Source organism: Dasypus novemcinctus, chromosome 11, assembly GCF_030445035.2.
Source record: "Dasypus novemcinctus isolate mDasNov1 chromosome 11, mDasNov1.1.hap2, whole genome shotgun sequence".
Classification (NCBI taxonomy): domain Eukaryota; kingdom Metazoa; phylum Chordata; class Mammalia; order Cingulata; family Dasypodidae; genus Dasypus; species Dasypus novemcinctus.
The window spans coordinates 106,453,197-106,473,236 of NC_080683.1; the positions used below are offsets into that span (position 1 = coordinate 106,453,197).

Consider the following 20,040-nt stretch of genomic DNA (forward strand, 5'->3'; position numbering starts at 1 on the left):
CAGTAAGGGTTTAGTATCCATGATATATAAAGAGGTAATACAACTAACAATAAAAGGACAAATGACCTGATTTAAAAATAGGCAAAAGACTTGAAAAGACAACTGTCCAAAGAAGAAATGTAAATGGCAATGAAACACATGAAAAAATGTTAAACATCAAGAGCAATTAGGGAAATGCAAATCAAAACTGCAATGAATATCATGTCACACCTATTAGACTGGCCACTATTTAAAACATTGGAAAACTATAAATGTTGGAGAGGATTTGGAGAGAAAGGAATGTTTATTTACTGTTGGTGGGAATATATAAAGGTACTCCCACTGTGGAGGATTGATTGGAAGCTCCCAAGGAAGTTGAATATAGACTTGCCACGTGACCCAGCAATATCATTACTAGGTATATACCAAGAAGAACTGAGAGCTGATTCACAAACAGACATCTGCATACTGATGTTTACAGCAGCATTAGTCATGATTGCCAAAAGTTGGAAACAACCGAGGTGTCCATCTACTGATGAATGGATAAACAAATTGTGGTATAAACACACAGTAGACTATTATGCAGTGGTAAGAAGAAATGAAGTCATGAAGCATATGACAAATGGATGAACCCAGAGGACATTATGTTGAGTGAAGCAAGCCAGACACAAAAGGACAAATATTGTATGATTGAGCTATTATGAACTAAATATATTATGTAAACTCATGGAATTAATCATTAGAATATAGATCACCAGAAAATAGAATGAAGGTAGAGAACAAAAAGCTGAGGTTTAATCTGTGCAGACTTGATAAAGAGATTGTCAATCTTTGGAAATGAATAGACATGGCAAAATCAAATCACAATGTTTGTAAGTAACAACTATTGTATGAGTATGACAGTGGTTAAAAGGGAAAGTCAAACACATTAGAAGGAAGGAATTGCAGCAGGGGAAGCATAGAGAGATTGTGAGGTGATGAGTTTTGTTTGTTTGTTTTTTGTTTATTATTATTTTCATTGGAGTAATGAAAGTGCTCTAAGAATGACTGAAGTGATGAATGCACAATCAAGTGATTGGACAAAATACCATTAATTGTACACTTTGGATGACTTTATGCTTTATTAATATGTATCAATAAAACTGATTTGTTAAAGAAAAAAACTAGAACCCATAAAACTAGAAGAAAATGTAGGGAAACATCTTCAAGATCTTGTGGTTGGTGATGGTTTCTTGGACCTTATACCTAAAGCACAAGCAACAAAATAAAAAATAGATAAATGGGACTGCATAAAAATGAAATTTTTGTTCCTCAAAAGACTTGTCAAGAAAGTGAAAAGGCAGCTGACTCAATGGGAAAAAACTTCAGAAACTATGTATCTGATAAGGGATTGATATCCATGCTATATAAAGAGATCACACAACTTAAAAAATGACAAGCAACCTATTTTAAAAATAGGCAGAAGAATTGAATAGATATTTCTCTGAAGTAGAAGTACAAATGGATAAAAGACACATGAAAAGATGTTCAACATCACTAGCTATTAGGGAAATGCAAATCAAGACTATAATGAGACATCATCTCACACCATACAGAATAGCCATTATTTAAAATATAAAGCTGCAAGTGCTAGAAAGGATGAGGAGAAATAGGAACACTCCTTCACTGTTGGCGGGAGTGTAAAATGGTACATCCTCTGTGGAAGACAATCTGGTGGTTTCTCAAGAAACTAAATATAAAACTGCCATATGACCCAGCAATCCCACTACTAGGAATATATTCAAAAGAACTGAAACCAAGAACATGGACAGATATTTACACACCAATGTTCATAACAGCATTTTTCACAATCGCTATTAATGGAAACAACTTAAGTTTCCATCAACCAAAGAATGGATATACAAGATGTGGTATATTCATATGATGGAACACTGTTCAGCTTCAAGAAAAATCATTTGGGGAAGCACATGACAACTTGGAGGAACCTTGAGGATATACTGAGTAAAATAAGCCAGACACAAAAGGATGACTAATGTATGGTCTCACTAATATGAACTAAATACAATGAGTAGACTTATGTGATTGGACTATGAATTGTAGGTTGGTGGAAGAGGGACTATAGTATGAGAAAGGAAAGAGAACACTGGATATATGTTGAATGTTTAATAAGGTCAAATGTAAATATGTGGTAATGGTGGGACTTGATGGTAACACATTATAAAGAATGTAAGAAATATTGTTGATTCAGACATGTGATTGTGGGTAAAATGAGTAGTCTAGGGAAATTAATGTTAGTTGAAGGACAGCTGGAGGATAATATAGGGAATGTGAAAAAATGATTTGAGTGGTAGATGAGGGTTGTGGCTAAAAATATAAATACAGGAATGTTCTACTCCAGGGTTTCAAGAATGTGGCGCTATATGGGGAAAATATAACTAATGTAATTTATGGACTACAGTTAATGAAAACATGGCAATGTTTTTGTAGCAAAGTTGGTACTATGTTAATGATAAAAGTTAAAAAAAAGAATATGGGTTCTGGTTTTGTGAAATATGAATACAATTAAGGTTTTTTCCTCTTCATTTTTTCCCATTAAATGGAGAGAACTTGACTATGTCATTTAACCAATTTGTTAAATGACATAGTTAATAGTTAAATGAGTTAGTAGATAGAAATAGATAAAGTAAAATTGCCTATAAAGAACTTTTTAGGAGTAATGCATCCATAATGTGTTGAGCTGCCTTTTTTTTTTTGAATTTGAAATAGTTATTAAAAAGTTAACAAATTTTGTGAGAGAAAAATGGGTTTTGTACTAATAAATACAATTAAAATTGCTTTATAATATTACATTTTAAATTTTATTCTTTTGCAATTTTTATTATTGCCCATACTATAAAATGTGCATAAATGTCAATAAATACAGGTATTAAGAATGCATTCTCTCTTCTCTTAACTGATGACATTTGCCATCAAATATAGTCCTTATCAATCAGGCCAGGGGTAGGGCATTCCAATCATGAGCACTTTCAGTAACCAAAACTGGCATTTCAATTGTCTTACTGAAATTTCCACTTGGATAAAGTGGCTAAAACAGAACTTTTGCTTCCCATACCCTGTGTCTTCCTCCCCTGGTTGCATGACTCTATCAACTACACAGACATCTTCCCAAATGTTTCAAGTCAAAATCCTTGAATTCATCCTTTAGTCTTCTCATACCCATAGCTAAAGTACTGGCACACCTAGGTATTTCCAACTCCAAAGGGTACCTTGAACTATTCCTTTCCCTCCAGATTACACCAAGACATCTTTGTCTCTCTCCTGGAATAGTCCGTGGTCTCCTAATATATGTCTCTGCATTTCCACTTTTGCCCCCTACTGCCCATCCTCCCCAAAGCAGCCAGTAAAATGGCAATCAGTTCCTTCCAATTTCCTGTCTGAAAATGCTTATTGACATTTACAACAAAATCCAAATGATCTTTCCTCATCTCATACAGCTCTCTTTCCTGTCTTCTATATAGAAGACATTGTGCCAGTATATTTTTTCTCTTCCTCAAATAACTAAGTTTCTTTGGTCTCCAGGGGTTTGTTCCAGCTGTGGACTCTGTTTAGAAGGCTCATCTCCCAGAGCATTGCTTGGCTTTTAAGCCTTGCCACCCTATCTCAAGGCCTCCTACCCAATCCCCACCATGTACATGTAACTATGGGTGCAGCCCCAGCCCCATCTCCCACCACTCATCCCTTCCCTGCTCTACTCCAGCCCCATTGGCCTGCTTGCTATTTCTTAACAAGATGAAGCAAGTGGTTTGCAAGAGTGATTTACAATAGCTGTGGCAGCCATTGGGAACAAGTATGGAAATAAGTTAAGTTAGAACAGTAACTTTGAGCCAATATATCACAGGACGTTAAGTCAACATGTTAAAAAAATATTGAAGTATTGAGTATTAAAAATATTTACTATTTTCAGCAACACTGCTTTCACTAGAAAATATCAATAGTGCTATTTAACAATAAAATTAACAATTATATGAGAGAAAAATGGACTTTGTACTATTAATAAATAAAATTTAGATTGTTTTAAAGCACTGTTTTAGTTTCCTAAGCAGCTCACAGCAAATACCAAAAAAAAAAAAGGATGGTGTTAAACAATGGGAATTTATTCACTCAGAGTTTCCAGACCGGGAAAATGTCCAAATCAAGTCATCATCAAGGAGATGCTTTGCTGCATTCAGCTCACAATAGGTTGGCTCAAAGGGAAGGCAATGCAGAAATAAAGGTAGAGACACAAGAGGGTAGACAAACCTGGGACGAGGGGACTCACAGCTTCTGGAACTGAGCGCCTCAACCCTAGTTTTCCCATTGCATTTATTGGGAAACTCCTAAGCAGCTGTTTGCTATCTGAACTGCAACATCATTTACAATAACATGGAACAACTGCAACGTCTAACAACTGCAACATTTAGCAGGTGTAACATTTAGAATAACAGGTAAGCCAGTTTCCCACAACAATGCTTTCTTCTCAAACACCGGCTACTGGTGATCCTTGGCTCCTCTGTCAGATGTCAAGGCACATGGTAGCATCTGCTGGTCTTTCCCTTCTCTTCCGGGTTTCATTGATTTCAGTTTCTGGCTTCCATGGCTTTCTCTCCCTTTGTCTGAATTTCATTCTTTTATTTATTTATTTTTGTCTTTATTTTTTTAATATTACATTAAAAAAATATGAGGTCCCCATATATCCCCCACCCCCCTCACTCCACTCCTCCCCCCATAACAACAATCTCCTCCATCATCATGAGACATTCATTGCATTTGGTGAATACATCTCTGAGCACCACTGCACCTCATGGTCAATGTCCACACCATAGCCCACGCTCTCCCACAATCCACCCAGTGGGCCATGGGAGGACCTACAATGTCTGGTAACTGTCCCTGCAGCACCACCCAGGACAACTCCAAGTCCCGAAAATGCCCCCACATCACATCTCTTCCTCCCACTCCCTACCCCCAGCAGCCACCATGGCCACTTTGTCCACAAGACTCTAACAGAGCATTAAGAGCCAACCTGTTTGAGGTGGGCCCCACCTTAACTGAAGTGACCTCATTCAAAAAGTCCTATTTACAATGGGTTCACACCCACAAAAATGAATTAGATTTAAGAACATGTTTTTCTGGGGTACATACGGCTTCCAGCCACCACAAGCACTGTCAAGTTTTTCTTTTTTTTTTTTTTTTTCCTCTCAGGGTTTTCGCACCAGCACTGCTCTGGGCAAGAAGGTTCTTCCCCCCTCTGCCTCTCTTTATTTTCACTTTGGAGATAGATAGAGAGATAGAGAGATAGAGAGATAGAGAGATAGATAGATAGATAGATAGATAGATAGATAGATAGATAGATAGATAGATAGATAGATAGATAGATAGATATAGGTAATGTTTAAATTTATTGCCTCTTTGTTTCCTGTCTCTTCAAAACAAGCTCCAAGAAGGTAGGGCCTTTGCTTTTTTTCTCCAACTGTAATTCTAGGCCCTGGAACTAAGCCTGATACTGCATTATTGCAATTTAAAAGCTGTTGCTGGGGAGCAAGTGTAGCTTGGTGATTGAGCCCCTGTTCCCCATATACATGGTCCCCGGTTTAATCCCCAGCACCTCCTAAAAAAATATAAATAAAAAGCTGTTCCATACGAATGCTCCCTTAAATTGTATCCATTGTTTTCTATTATAAAGCATGCTGCTGTAAGCACTCTAATATCCATTATTTTGTGTGTCTGTGTGATTATATTTTAAAGTGAATTTCTAGAAGTCAGATGTCTATGGACATTTTACATGTTGGTGCATTGTATCCAGTTGCTCCCTCAAAGTTATTAACAGTTTATACACCCACTAATAGTGTCTCACCTCATTTGAGGACATACACGCCCACATTGGATTTTGTGAATCTTTTAAAAATCTGCAACCTAAAATATAAATAATGATTATTGTTTTATTTGCATTTTATTGTTAGTAGATTTGAAAATCATTTCATGTGATTATGGGATATGAACTGCCTTTTACATTGTTTGCTCATTTTAAAAGTTTATGATCATGTTTGTTTATTAATAATAATACTTTATAGGCTCATGATATTTACAATCTGCCTTCCATATGTATTGTGAATTTCCCAAATTTTTTGTTTGTCTTTTATCCATATTTATGGATTTTGGTTTTTTGCAATAAGGAATTTTTTAAAATTTTATGTTTAGTTTTTCTAAATCCCTAGTTTATTATCCTTCTGTACATTCTTTAAGTGGTTTTATTGTTAGTGATTAAAAGTTTAATATTTTCTTCATATTTAAGTTATGTTAGTGTACAAAGCAGTGGTGAAATTCAAACTTATTTTACTTTTTATAAATTGCTGGCCAGTTTTCCTCAGAATATACCAAGAGTAAAAGTAATAATGATAGTAGTTATGATTTACTGCAAGCCTTCTATTTTGTTAAATAGAGCCAGTCATTTTGTTAAATACTTTATATACATTAGCTCACTCTATCTTCACAAGAACCCTCAGGGCTACGATGAAGGCCATTTTTCTTAACAGAAGAAAACGCAAATGTTGGATGTTTTCAGCTGACCATAGATAGCATCATCTCTCATTGATGACTTAGCCCGGAGGCAGTTCTGAGTATATAATTCATTTCTATGCTTCACATTGGCAGGTCAACTTCTCCTCCTAAAAGAACAAAGGCTTGAGCAACACGTTATCCAGGATAACATGCTACCTATTATCACTGTGGCTATAAATTGGGATCATTCAATCTAGTACCACAGAATCTCATGTCATTTTATTCCAGCCTTCTTCAAGTCTCCTCAGGCCTCCTTCACCCAAAAATCTCCTGGTGTGCAGTCATCACCCCAGCACCAGTGAATTCCTGGTTTCACTGCCTGGTCTGATACTAGAGCAGACAAGGATGACAAATAGGATTCCTTGCACGTGCAAAAAGACACCAAAGTATTGGAAATAAATGCTTAGAAAAAGATATACCAAAAGAAAGCTGAAGTCATATTATTGCCTAGCAAATTAAAACAATGCAAAAAATAAAAATCTAAAGGAAAAAGAATGATATATTCTGTTGCAGAAATAATAGAGCTAAAGTAAAGAACCCTCATGAATATAGACCCATGTAAGAATTCAGCCTCAAAAAATGTAGTGTAACCAAAGACAGATAAAATGAACTAGATAAGTAAACGACTGTTAAGGGATTTTTAAACACAAAACCAATCAGAAAATGACAGATAATGCATTATGAAAAATAAGCAGTGAGTACAAATATATGAACAGTACAATTAAAAATTCAGGCTATTTGAGATATACTCAGAGAAATGCTAAACCAAACAACAGAAGATATTCTTTCATTAAACAGACATGAACTATTTCCAAACTGAGCCATGTTTGCTACCAGAAAGTAAAGAAAGCCTCAGTCAGTTCCAAAGGAAAAATATAACATGGACAACTTTTATTCTCCAGCTATATAAAATAAAATTGTTAATTTAAAGCAAAAAGACATCTTATAAATCTCCTATGATGAGTTAATAAAGTAGTCACTGGCTTTAAAAGGAAATAAATTATACCTAGAACTGAGTAATAATGACAAATATATGAAAAACAATCGGTGCAGTGTTCAGAGAAAAAAATTATATTCTTAAATATATTTATCAGGAAGCAAGAAATGTTTTTAAAATTACTGCTTATTCAATATAGGAAGCAAGAAAATGAGCAAGAGAGCAAACCAAGAGAAAAGAAAATAAGTGGTGAAGATCAGGTTAGAAATCAATGACAAACACAAAACAATGTAATATTTAGAAACCAGATGCTGGTTCCCACCAAAAAATTCCATTTTCAGTAATTTTTACAAGAAAGGTCTACCAAATTTTAAGAGTTTAAGCCTTATTTTTTGGAAGTCACCTTAAAAAAGAAAAAAAAAGAAATCTATACAACTTATTTTAGGAAGCTAGTGTTATCTTAATAAGCATAACACAAAGAAAGAAAATAATAAGCTCATTTCACATAGGATGTAAATATAAAATCCTTAAATATAATCTCAAACTCTTACATTGTGTTTCAGAAATGAATATATAGTACAAAATGATTCTTCAGAATCAAAAAAAGTCTTTAAATGCAATTAATCACATTAAAAGACTAAAGAAAAGCAAATCACATGATTATCTTAATCAATAATGGGAGAGTATTAAGTTCAATACATATTTATTATGAAAATACCTAGAAAACAAAAAATTGATGGGAACGTTCCTAATTTAGTGAAGTCTAGCTCAGAGCAATACACTTAATGGAGAAATATTAGATGAATTTCTGTATGATAAGGAACAGGACAAGGATTCTCATGTCTGCTTTACATGATACTGGAGGCCACAGCCTACATTACAAATGTGAGGGGAAAAAATTGGGAAAGCTGGAAGGGAAGAGGTGCAATTCTTGATGTTCACTGATGATATGAATATCTTTTTAGGAAAACCAACAAAATAAAAAAGATAAAACTATTAGAATTCATAAGAGACTTCGTCAGTACTGCCAATACATTTAATTGTACTTCTCCACTTCAGCAATAATCACTGAGAAAACACAAGAAGATATCATTCAAAATAGCAAGTATATATGTGTGTGTGTGTGTGTGTGTGTGTGCATTCTAGGAACTAACCTAGGATACACAAGATCTCTATGGAGTCACACTTTGAATTCAACTAATCGAGATGATTTTTTAAATGAGAGATAAACTATACTCATGAGTGGGATGAACTTACTATTTAAAAGGTTTAAGCCATAATTTTAAAAATATTTCTGCATGAGAAATACCAGCCAAGAATAACTTCACTTATGAATTCTACAAAATATTTAAATAAGAAATAATATCAATTTACACAAAATCTTTAAAAGAAAAGGAAAAGATGTTCCATAAGTTCAATATAATGATATTAAAAATTTTTTAGGATTTTATAAGAGATGAAAGAAAAGTTACAGAAAGACCTGGTAGTAAATCTGAGTGCATTTACCAACAGAGCAAAATCTAGAGAAATGTGGGAATTAACTTTACCAAAAAACCCAACAACTTTAAATATTACAGACCTTGTCAATATAAAAATAATACTAAGACAATTCAGAAGGGGCAGGGGAAAGAAAGAAATGTGGAAGAAGTCGGTGTGCACTAAGTCCCTTTTTTTTAAAAAAAGGAAAAGAGAAAAATACATAATTGATATGCAAAAATCCTAAAAAAATGAGTTAGCCAAATGCAATGATATAGTACCAAAATGATTTTATTCCGCAAGTAAAAGTTTTGATTTTAAAAAATCAATATAAAAGAAAAAAAAATCATCACAAAAGTTACAGAAAAGGTATTTGATAAAATTAAGTATAAACTCATGATTTAAAAAAATTTAGCAAACTAGTAATGGGAGGAAACTTCTTTAACCTAAGACCCACCTTATATTTAATAGTGAACGATCAAAACTTTTCTCTGTGGTTGTGAATGAGACAAGGAGATCTTTTATTATCTCTACTCAGTATTGCACAAGAAGCTAGACAGTGCTTTAATGCAAGAAAAAAGGTGCAATCATTGGGAAGAAGAGGTAAAATCTGTCAATATTCAGAAACAACATGAATGTATACATAACAAATCCAAATGAATATAAAATATATTCTTAGAATTCAACAAACACAACAAAAAGAAAATGAAAATTTAAAAACATACCATTATAATAGCATGAAAAAAATCAAACAACTAAGAATAAATCTGAAAAAGAAGTGCAAGATCTCTACCCCCCCCCACCCCCCAGAAATAAAAAGTTATTGACAGAAATGAAAAGAGAGCTATATAAATAAAGGGGTTATAGTTCATGGATCACAAGACTTAATTTACTTATGTCAGTTCTTTCCAAACCAATGTACTCTCAGGAGGAGAAGACTTCTATGGAACTTGATAAACTGATTTTAAAATGTATATGAAAATTCAAAGAAGAAAATTAGAAGGAAAATAATAAAATTGGAGAACTTACTCTAGAGGAGTGGTCCTCAAATTTGGTTTCATGTTATAACAATCAGGGAAGATTTTTTAAAACCTGATGGTGAGGCCTTACCTTTTTACATAATTAAATCCTTACTGTATGTCTTAAGGAGGCCCAGGTGTCTATACTTTTAATATATCTCAGGTGTTTCTAATATGCCTGCATGTTTGAAAATCACTACTCTGCAGCATATTATTATGTATAACATAACATAGTATTTTATATTTTTTTCAAATTTTTATATTATGAAATACATATTTATTATAAATTATATACTGGTGCAAACATATTAATTAAGACAGGATAAAACTGGGGTAAGGATAGCAAATAAATGAATGGAACAGAAAAGAAGCTGCAGAAAGAGACCCAGATATGTACAGACACTGTTTATGACTAAGGTAACACAGCAAGACAAGGTAGGAAAAAGAGAGTTTTTCAACAAATGCCACTACACCATTTGGCTCCACAGAAGGAAAAAAACTATTGACCACAACCTTAAGCCATATATAAAAATTCATCTCTAAGTAGATTGCAGATCTTAGTATGAGAGCAAACCAACAAAGGTTTAGAAGAAAATATAAAATACTTTCATAAATTTGAAGTAAGGAAAAGTTCTTGGACAATACATAAAAGGAAAGAAGGGAAAAGAATGACAAATCAGCAGCCTAAAATTTAAAATTTGCATCCATCGAAGAACACTATTAAGAAAATGAAATGTCAACCTATAGTCAGAGAGGACATTTGCAACACAGGTAACTGACACAGGAACAGTATCTCAAATACTGATTTTAAAAAATCAAATTATTAAAATATTATAAAATCTGATAGAAGAAAAGAGCATGAAATATGGAGAAAACATCCAGAAGGCCAATGGACATATGAAAAGATGCCCAATTTCACTAGTCACCAGGGTAATTCGTACTAAAACCATGAAATAAACTACACTCTTTCCAGGATGACTAAAAAATTAAGAAGACTGGAAACAACAAGTGTTAGCAGGGATGTAGATTAGTTGGAACTCTCATATACTGCTAGTGGGAATGTAAATTCATTCCACCATTTAGGAAAGTTGTTTTTCATTATCTGCAGGGATGAACATACATAAACATAGCATGTGACATAGCAACTCCACTCTTTTATACCCCCGTCCTAAATGCATATACTGGTGAGCATGCATGTACAAGAATGTTCATGACATCATTACTGGTAACCATTCCAAATTGGAAACAATCGAATGTCCATTAGAAGAAGAATGGGTAAATAAATTGGGGTATATTCATCCAATGGAATGGTATACAGACGATGAATAATCTATTTAGAACAGCATGGATTAATTTCACAAACATAATGTTGAACATATATGCCAAACAGAAAAGTGTACATACTGTAATGTTTCATTTATACAACGTTTAAAAATCAACAAAAGTCAAGAATATTTGTCATTTTCTCTTTCCATAGTATAAACTAACAAAGGATGAAGAAGATGACCTCAACACATGGAGAGTCATACTATGTTCTTTTGTAAGACTTAATATAAAAATGTCAATTCTTCCTAAATTAATCTACAAAATCAGTGCAATCCAATACAAATTCCAGTTGTGTTCCTTAAGGAATCATTTGCCTTTTTAGAAAGCTTATTTGAAAATTCTATAAGCAGCTAAGTTAATTTAGAAACAAGAAGATTAAAAACAAGGGATTGGTCTGTATGTTAACTATATATTAATGCTTATTCCAGAGTCATAGTTATAAAAATAATGTAATTTTGGCATAATTACCTAGGGAAAGAAAAAGACTAATGGTAGAGAAGAGACATTTCAGAGCAGAACAGTACAGATATGAGATGCAATATGCTTTAAAGATAGTAACACATATCAATGGAGAAATGATGGCTAGTTTAGTATATGGTACTAGGAAATCAGGCTCTTTATTCTGGGGTGAAAAAACAAACCTAGAATGGAATCCCTTTACACTTCATAGCAAAGTGTTTTCAAATAGATTAAAAAATTAAATGTGATATACAAGAGTTTACGTTTATAGAAATGATATAGGAGAACATTTTGGTTAACTTAGACATGAAGCAGGACTTCTTTAAAAATGACTTAGTCTGGCTTAGGGACTTAGACACATTTCGTTATGTTGTATACATGACAAAACTGAGTCTGATTCCAAATAGATTAATTACCAAATGCATTAAAATCCCTTACTAAGCCAGTGACAATGAGCACTGATTCCTTACCTCCAGGTGTGTGTGCGTGAACTGGTTCTGACATTTTTCAATCTTTTATTTCATAATGAAGTAGATAATGCACTGTTTTGTCTATAAATAGGACAGACTTGATTACCAACAGTTCTTTAAGTTATTTTCTCAGTAGGATCATCTGAAACTGAGTCTAATATCACTTCAATTCTACCACTCTCGTGGCCAGAAACATATGTTCCATAGAAAATGACTCTTTGTCTTGTATATATTCAAACTAACTGATTAAAAGATTCTAGGATATACACTGGAGGTTCTAATGTTCTTTTACTTGAATTAACATAACGAGTTACACTGAAACTCACTAATTTATTATTCAATAATTTAAACTGAATGCTGACATTTCAGCATAGATTTTCTAAAATAGTTTTGTAATTCATAGACATTAATTTCTACACCTTTAAATCAAAATTATCACTACATATAATAATTACACATTAGGACATCAAGGAAGAAGTGTTGAGACAAGCAATACTTAGTCGTGGTAACTCATGGAGGGAATTTTTCTATCCAAACACTGCACTTTTGGCAGGAAACCTAAATTTTATTTTTTATATTCTAGAAACATATAGATAACCCAAAACTATTCACTCTTGATTACAACCAATTTCAAAGAAAAGACAGAATTAATTCACGATTTATGTTGAACTATTGAAGGCCAACAGTATCTCAAGATGTTTCCCTCATTTTCTATCTGCCCAGGTACTACCCACCCAAGTACTATCTAGTTTTCCTTTCTCTGACACACTGGTCAGTTACATGCATTTCTTTTGTGCTCACCTTTCCTTCGACAGAATTTGTATATCCTCCATTAAAGTTTTCCCTTGCCTTGCCACGAGTGTAAACTTTATACATACTTTCCAGTCAGTGAAGGGATAGGAGGAGGCTTACCTTCAGAATAGATGCCAGACTGGATTTCCAGGACCCTGGGGAGGGTTCTGAGGTCAAGGGAGTGGATGAATTCTTCCAGGGATAATGCCATTGCTCTGGCTTGGGTGGAACTGGGACTTGGGGCTTAGAGAAGCTTCTGGTCAAAGGGTGTCACTTGTCAGCAACTGGACCCCCCACTCACATTCCTCCCTCAGGGAGATAAGGAGATCAAACTAGAGCAGAAGAGATGGAGTAGTTCTGTGTGGGGAGGACGATGAGCAGGGAGGGAGGAGCAGGCAAGAGAAGCTGTCACAGCTCAATTTGTTCTCATTGTGGCTTCCTTTCCTTCTGACACTGAAGTAGAACAGGATGGGGGTGGGTGAGCATATCTCAACAGATAATGCCAACAGCATGAGAATGGCTGCATACCTTCTTCTGTCTGTTGTTTGGCCAGGTGTGCATTTACAGCAGGGCAAGTCATGTTGAGGTCAGAGTGGCTTGTGGCTGGGCCACAGGAAAAGAACAGGAATGCAGAACTAAAGTCTAATCTTAAATATGGCCCCCTGTTAAGTCATTATCTCTTTAGTTCATTTCTGAAGTTTGGCTTTATACCTTATTTGCATATTCTCAGTGCTTTTGTATTAAATTTGGTTACAAAAGTGCTTTGTGTCAGCTCCTTTCAGAAATCTGAAAGTCTGGAGAGAGAGGATTGAAACCACTTTTAACTCTTCCACATTAAAAATTTTGCTGAATGTTAACAGAGGGAGAGCAGTGCACATGCTAAGTGATAGTCAGTTAATATGAATTCCCTAATCTTCACAATATAGGGGAAAACATCTAGATCAGTTATTAGGGAGCATGGGTTTAGCTCTCCATTTGATGACAAGGTGATTTTAGCCTTTTTTGCTCCATACTTTGTTTGTCTCATTTATAAAATGGAGAAAAAGTAGAATGAGTCAGATAAATTTTCTGTACAATTTCTTCCCAAGCCAAAAGCCCACAATTCTAATCACATGGTCCAAATTTAGAAAAAGAATGCCCAAAGTCAAAGGAAGCAGAAATATCATGATGGCCAACCTTGCAAAAATCCTCTCCTCTATCTTTGCATTTAACTGAAAACAATATTTTAGAAATAGCATACATGATTCAATGTGTTTTGTCCGAGTCTCATTAAGGATGAGTGAATAATAATAGAAAGTTGGTTGATATGGGTGACAGACATATGAAGCTTCACATTCTCTCTATAAATTGGACTCCTGGTTCCCTGCTGGCTCTTCCCATCCAAATGACCTACACAGAAAAATAATGTCTTATGTTGATATAGAGGTTTACAAAATTCTTTCAGTTCTTTGGAAGCATATTTGACACTTGCATTAATTTTGCACTGCCTGCTTCATTCCTTTCCTGATCAAACTAGAATTTATAGTTAATCATGTCAAGAGTATTTTTCACCAATGGCTAATACTTCCTCCTTTGCAACTCTTTTGTCCACAAATCTCTCAACCTTGATTAGTCTGCCTTCTGCACCCCTGCCTCCAAGCTTAGGCTCCTCGATTGGCTGCAAACACTGGTTAGAGCCTAACACAGCACCTCTCACATTGCTGAAGATATGAAAAAGTTTGCTGTGGACTGTTCCTTAAAAGTCATACTTCTGTTAGAGTTGGTGCCACAACAAATTTCATTTGGTATCTAATACAAGATGGACTTTAAGTTTTTTTGTTTTGTTTTGTTTTTTAGTGTCTCATTTTAAGTTTCTATCTGACTAGTCGAGGCAGCCATTCCAATATAATTTAAAAATGATAGTAATCTCTTACAATTCCCTAAGCTACCCATTCTGCTCTTTCAGCTAATGATCCTCACACTCCATTATAATCTGTTTCTCTGTATTCTCAATCTTAGTTAATGGCACTACCATTTTCTCAGTTGATGAAACCAGAAGACTTTGAGGTCATGCAGGACCCCACCTTTTTCCAGACTCCAAATCCCACTGAACCTTATAGATGACAACACTCAGCAAAATTCACTCGGTTCTTGCTATATACCCTAACCACCACTACTTCAGCCCCCATCATAATCACTTCTGACCCTGCAGGCAAAGAAATCTTGATGTGAACAGCCAAGATAAAGTTAATAAATAAGGTTATTGGGGAAGCGGCTGTGGCTCAAGCAATTGGGTTCCCGTCTACCAGGGTTCAATTCCCGGGGCCTCCTGGTGAAGGCAAGCTGGCCTGCACAGAGAGCTGGCCCAAGTGGAGAGCTGGCCTATGCTGAGTGCCACCTTGTGCAGCGAGCTGGCCTAAGTGAAGAACTGGTACAGCAAGATGATGCCACGAAAAGAGACACAGAGGAGAGACAATAAGAGAAACAACAGACCAGGGAGCTGAGGTGGTGCAAGAGATTGAGCACCTCTCGCCACTCTGGAAGATCCCAGGATCAGTTCCCAATGTCACCTAAAGAGAAGACAAGCAGAAGAACATACAGCAATTGGACACAGAGAGCAGAAAATAGGAGGTGGAGGTGGGGATAAATAAATACATAAATCTTTTATAAAAATAAATAAGGTTATTGAAAGGGTGCTTGAATCACAAGGTGGTGAAATGAATTATTAAAGCTCAATAACTGAAAGAGCAGGTTACCAATGCAATGACAGATTAATGAAACACAATAGAACCCAGAAACGAACTACAGTATATAAAATAATTTACTATGTGATAAAGGTGAAATTCCTAAGCAATAGGAAAGAATGATGGATTCAACTAACAGTTGTCAAATAATTAAAAAACTTTAGTTCTCTGACATTCAGCACAACAAAATTAAATGCAGAAAAAATTAATATAAATATAAATAAAAAGAAACAAAAGGGAAAAAAATAGAAAAATGTCAAGGAGAGGGTAAGGGAAGAACTGTTTCTGAGCACTGATATAAAGGAAGAAGTCTTAAAGAAAAAGCCTAACAGCTTTGATTACAGACAGGAAATGTCTGAAAATCAAAATGGAGTCTTAACAAAATAGGGGGAAAGCACATTTGCATATTTCAAATAAAGAATTACTGTCCTGAATGTATAAAGAGAACTTATAAATCAATATGTAAAATAGAAATATCTCATGGACATTTGCTTCTGACTATGAGAAATAGCTTTTATCTGATCATTTGTCTTATGTGAGTGACAACTAGAAAAGCTGGATGTTTTAGCTTTTTAAGTATCTGTTTTAAGGTATAGGAGAGCTATAAGGACAGATACTAAAGAACAGAGAAAAACAATGGGGAAAACCAAAATTCTGCACCTCTTTTCCTCTGAAGGCATTTGTTGATTAGGAATCAATACCATGAGGGAGGCTCAGAAGTAGAGCAGATAATGGTAGATAGGGAGCAGAGACACTAAGTGGAGTTTTTAGCAGTTTCACATAGCTAGAGAAACAAAAATTGGAAATTGGGGCTAGCAAGGCATCCAGGGAAACTCAGGGAAGTGAGGTGTTGGACACCACTTTTTGCCGTCAGGGCCTTGCCCATGCAAAAGCAATACATGGTTGAAAGCAAGAGACACCAAGTAAAGAGTGACTGGTAAGAGACTGAGGAGCCAAGCAGCCTCCAAGAGCTGGGAAGGCTGGGCTTGCGAGGAGGAGGAGCTTCAGGAAATACCCCATGCTTTCAGTTGAGGCCTCTGAAGGCTGCACCTGAAAGAAAGGATTGACTATAAAGAGACCAGGGCTTACACAAACTGAAGACAAACTTAAAATGAGATCAATCCGTAATTGAATTAACATGATCTGTACCAATTCTAGCTGCCAGGCAAAAGCAAAAGTAAATCCAGCATTGAAGAACAGAAACTAGAATCTCTATATTTTTTAAAACACAAAGTCTAGTTTTAAAAATTAGGTATGCCAGGAAATTGGACTGAGAGAGAGAAAAAAAGGAAGCCACAGAAACAAACCCATGGGAGGATTCAAATGTTGCAATTCAAAATAATTTTGATTAACATGTTCAGAAATAGAAGACAAAATGGAGAATTTTGAAAGAGACCTTCCATCTACAAAAGTATCAACAGAAAATGCTAGACTTTTGAAAAATATAGTAATTGAAATAAAGAATTCAAAAGTTGGGTTGAATTGAAGAAATAGATGGGACACAGTAAGAGAAGATTGATGAACTAAAAATAGAAAAATAGAGAATTTCTGGAGAGAATATAGAGAAAAATGAATTGAATATTCAGAGAAGAATAAAAGGAACATTTCAGTCATGGTTAAATGTCTTAACTTATGTGTAAATTGGTCTTAATGTGAGAAAAGAAAAAGAATAGAGGGAGAAGCAATATTTCAAAAAACCTTGGCTGAAGATTTTCCAAAGCTGAAAAAGACATCAAGCCATCGATTAAATAATTTATTTTTGAATTTATTCAAGAAAGATAAATGCAAAGAAAAGCATACCAAGAAGCATCATAGTAAAACTTGTAAAAACCAAAGTCAGAGAGAATATCTTAAAAGCAATCTGAGGAAACAAGTCATCACCTTCAAAGAATTAACAAAAGACTGACCTAAAACCAGAACATAGTGAAATAACATCATTAAAATGCTGACAGAAAAAGAAATACCAACTTAAAATTATCTACAAAAGTAAAGGAAAAATAAGGACATTTTAAGAATAAAACTAAGAAAATTTGTCACCAGTATATCTACACTAAAAGAAATATCAAAGGGTATTATTCTTTAGGTAAAAGGAAAATGATCACAGACAGAAACCTAAATATGAACGAAGGCATGAAGACCAATGGAAATGTTTTGGTTTTTTTTAAAGGTAACTATGTAGGTAAATTAAATAAGTATTGACTGACAAAGCAATAATAATTGCGATGGTATTTGTGAAATTTAAAATATATGTGAATTAAAATCACAGTGCAATAATGCAAAAATGGAATTATAAATGAGGTTAAAATGTTCTAAGGTTCTAGACTTTTTAGTGAAGTTGTAAGAGCAATCATTAGTATTAGACTGAAATAAATAAGGATATATATTTTCATCTCTAGGAAAATCACTAAAATATAGTAAATGGAATGATAAAAATTTTTGATAAATCTAAAGAAAGGCAAGAAAGAAAATGAACCAACATAAATTCAGAATTGCATAAATTTAAATTTAAATTCATTGATCTACAAATAAACATTAAATTTTTTAGTAGTCCAAGTAATAAACTAATATTTCTTCGGCTTGGGTTGCATTTTCGGAAGACCATGCTGTTTTAGTAACCTATAGCTCCTCAAAACTTGTATGCTCATAGATTCAAGCACAATGAAAAGTGAGTAACTTTTTCTAGTTACACAAAGAAATGTCCCAGCATAAGTTCTGATTGGCCAATCTGGATCACATGCCCATCTCTCAACCAATCACTGTGATTGAGGAAATTAAATATGCTAATTGCTCAGGGCAGGTTCATGTGCTCTATTTTTTATTATCCTAGTCATCAGCTAAATTACAAAGACAGACTTAGGGGGAGAGAGTTATCAAAGGAAGATCAGTGTCCTATTATCCAAATGAGGAATGGTGATAGGCAAAATCATAGTACACTTACCACTTTTTTTAAGGGTTCTGAATCTCTGATTTTCTAGACAGCAAAGGAAAGAATGGGTTTAGATTATGTTACAAAATGAGCTCAAGCTGCTCATAAACAGCAACTGGGCTTGCTGGGGGAAGGGGCCTGGAGGAAATGAGTATTCCCAGTTCCATAAATTGTAGAACCTTGATCACCATGGCCTTTGACCTCCAACTTTACAAATTATTGGCTTATAAGAATGAATATGAATTATTTTAATAATCCAGAATGAAAATTAAGATTTTCCATAAAATGACATATTTATTTTGTAAAAAATCCAACACGGCTTCAAACCTACAAGTATGGCTATTATTTTTAAAAATGGAAAATAACAAGTGTTGGTAAGGATGTGCAGAAATTGTAACACTCATGAATTACTGGTGGGAATGTAAAATAGTGCAGCCACTATGGAAAACAATCTGGCAGTTCTTCAGAAAGTTAAACATAGAATTACCCTAGGAGCTGGTAATTCCACCTCTTGATATATATCCAAAAGTATTAAAAGCAGGGAGGAAAGTGGCTGTGGCTCAATCAGTTGGGCTCCCATCTACTATATGGGAGGCCCTGGGTTCACATCCTGGGGCCTCCTTGTGAAGGCAAGCTGGCTTGTGTGTTGCAGAGAGCTGACGGACCCATGCTCCACGGAGAACTGGTGCAGCAAGATGACCCAGCAAAGCAAGACAAGAGATACAGAAAAAACGTGCAGTGAATGGACACAGAGAAGAGACAACAAAGAATGAAACAAGCTGTAAGGGGGGGAATAAATAAATAAATCTTTGAAAAAAAAAAAAAGAAGTAACTGACAAACATCACTTGTACACCAGTGTTCACAGCAGCATTAGACAATAGCCAAAAAGTGGAAGCATCCCGAATGTCCATTGACAGATGAATGTATAAACAAAATGTGATATATACATACAGTGGAATATTTTTCACTCATAAAAATGAATGGAGTTCTGATACATGCTACAGCATGGATGAATCTTGAAGACATCATGTTGAATGAAATAAGACAGACACAAAAAGACAAATATTGTATGATTTCACTGATACGAAACACCTATAATATGCAAATTCACAGTGACAGAAAGTATATTATAGGTTATGGGTGGGAGAGAGGGAGAGTTAATGCTTAATGGATACAGAATTTCTATTTGGGGTTCTGAAAATTTCTGATAATGGGCTTTTTGATATGGTAGCACAACATTATGAATGCATTACATATATTACTGTACTGTTTACTTGAAAGTGGTTAAAATGGGAAATTTTATTTTCATATGAGTTACCAGAGTAAAAATAAAATAAA

General features: G+C 34.6%; 1 protein-coding gene across 1 annotated transcript in view; it reads right to left on the reverse strand.

Annotated features, from left to right (window-relative positions):
* Nucleotides 1–13,486, reverse strand: part of THEMIS (thymocyte selection associated) — a 210,680-nt gene extending 197,194 nt beyond the window's left edge. The window contains exon 1 of the mRNA XM_004469492.4: nt 13,173–13,486. Coding sequence (XP_004469549.2) covers nt 13,173–13,263 — 91 coding nt within the window. The 5' untranslated portion in view covers nt 13,264–13,486. The remainder of the gene's footprint in view (nt 1–13,172) is intronic.
* Nucleotides 13,487–20,040: the final 6,554 nt, after the last annotated feature.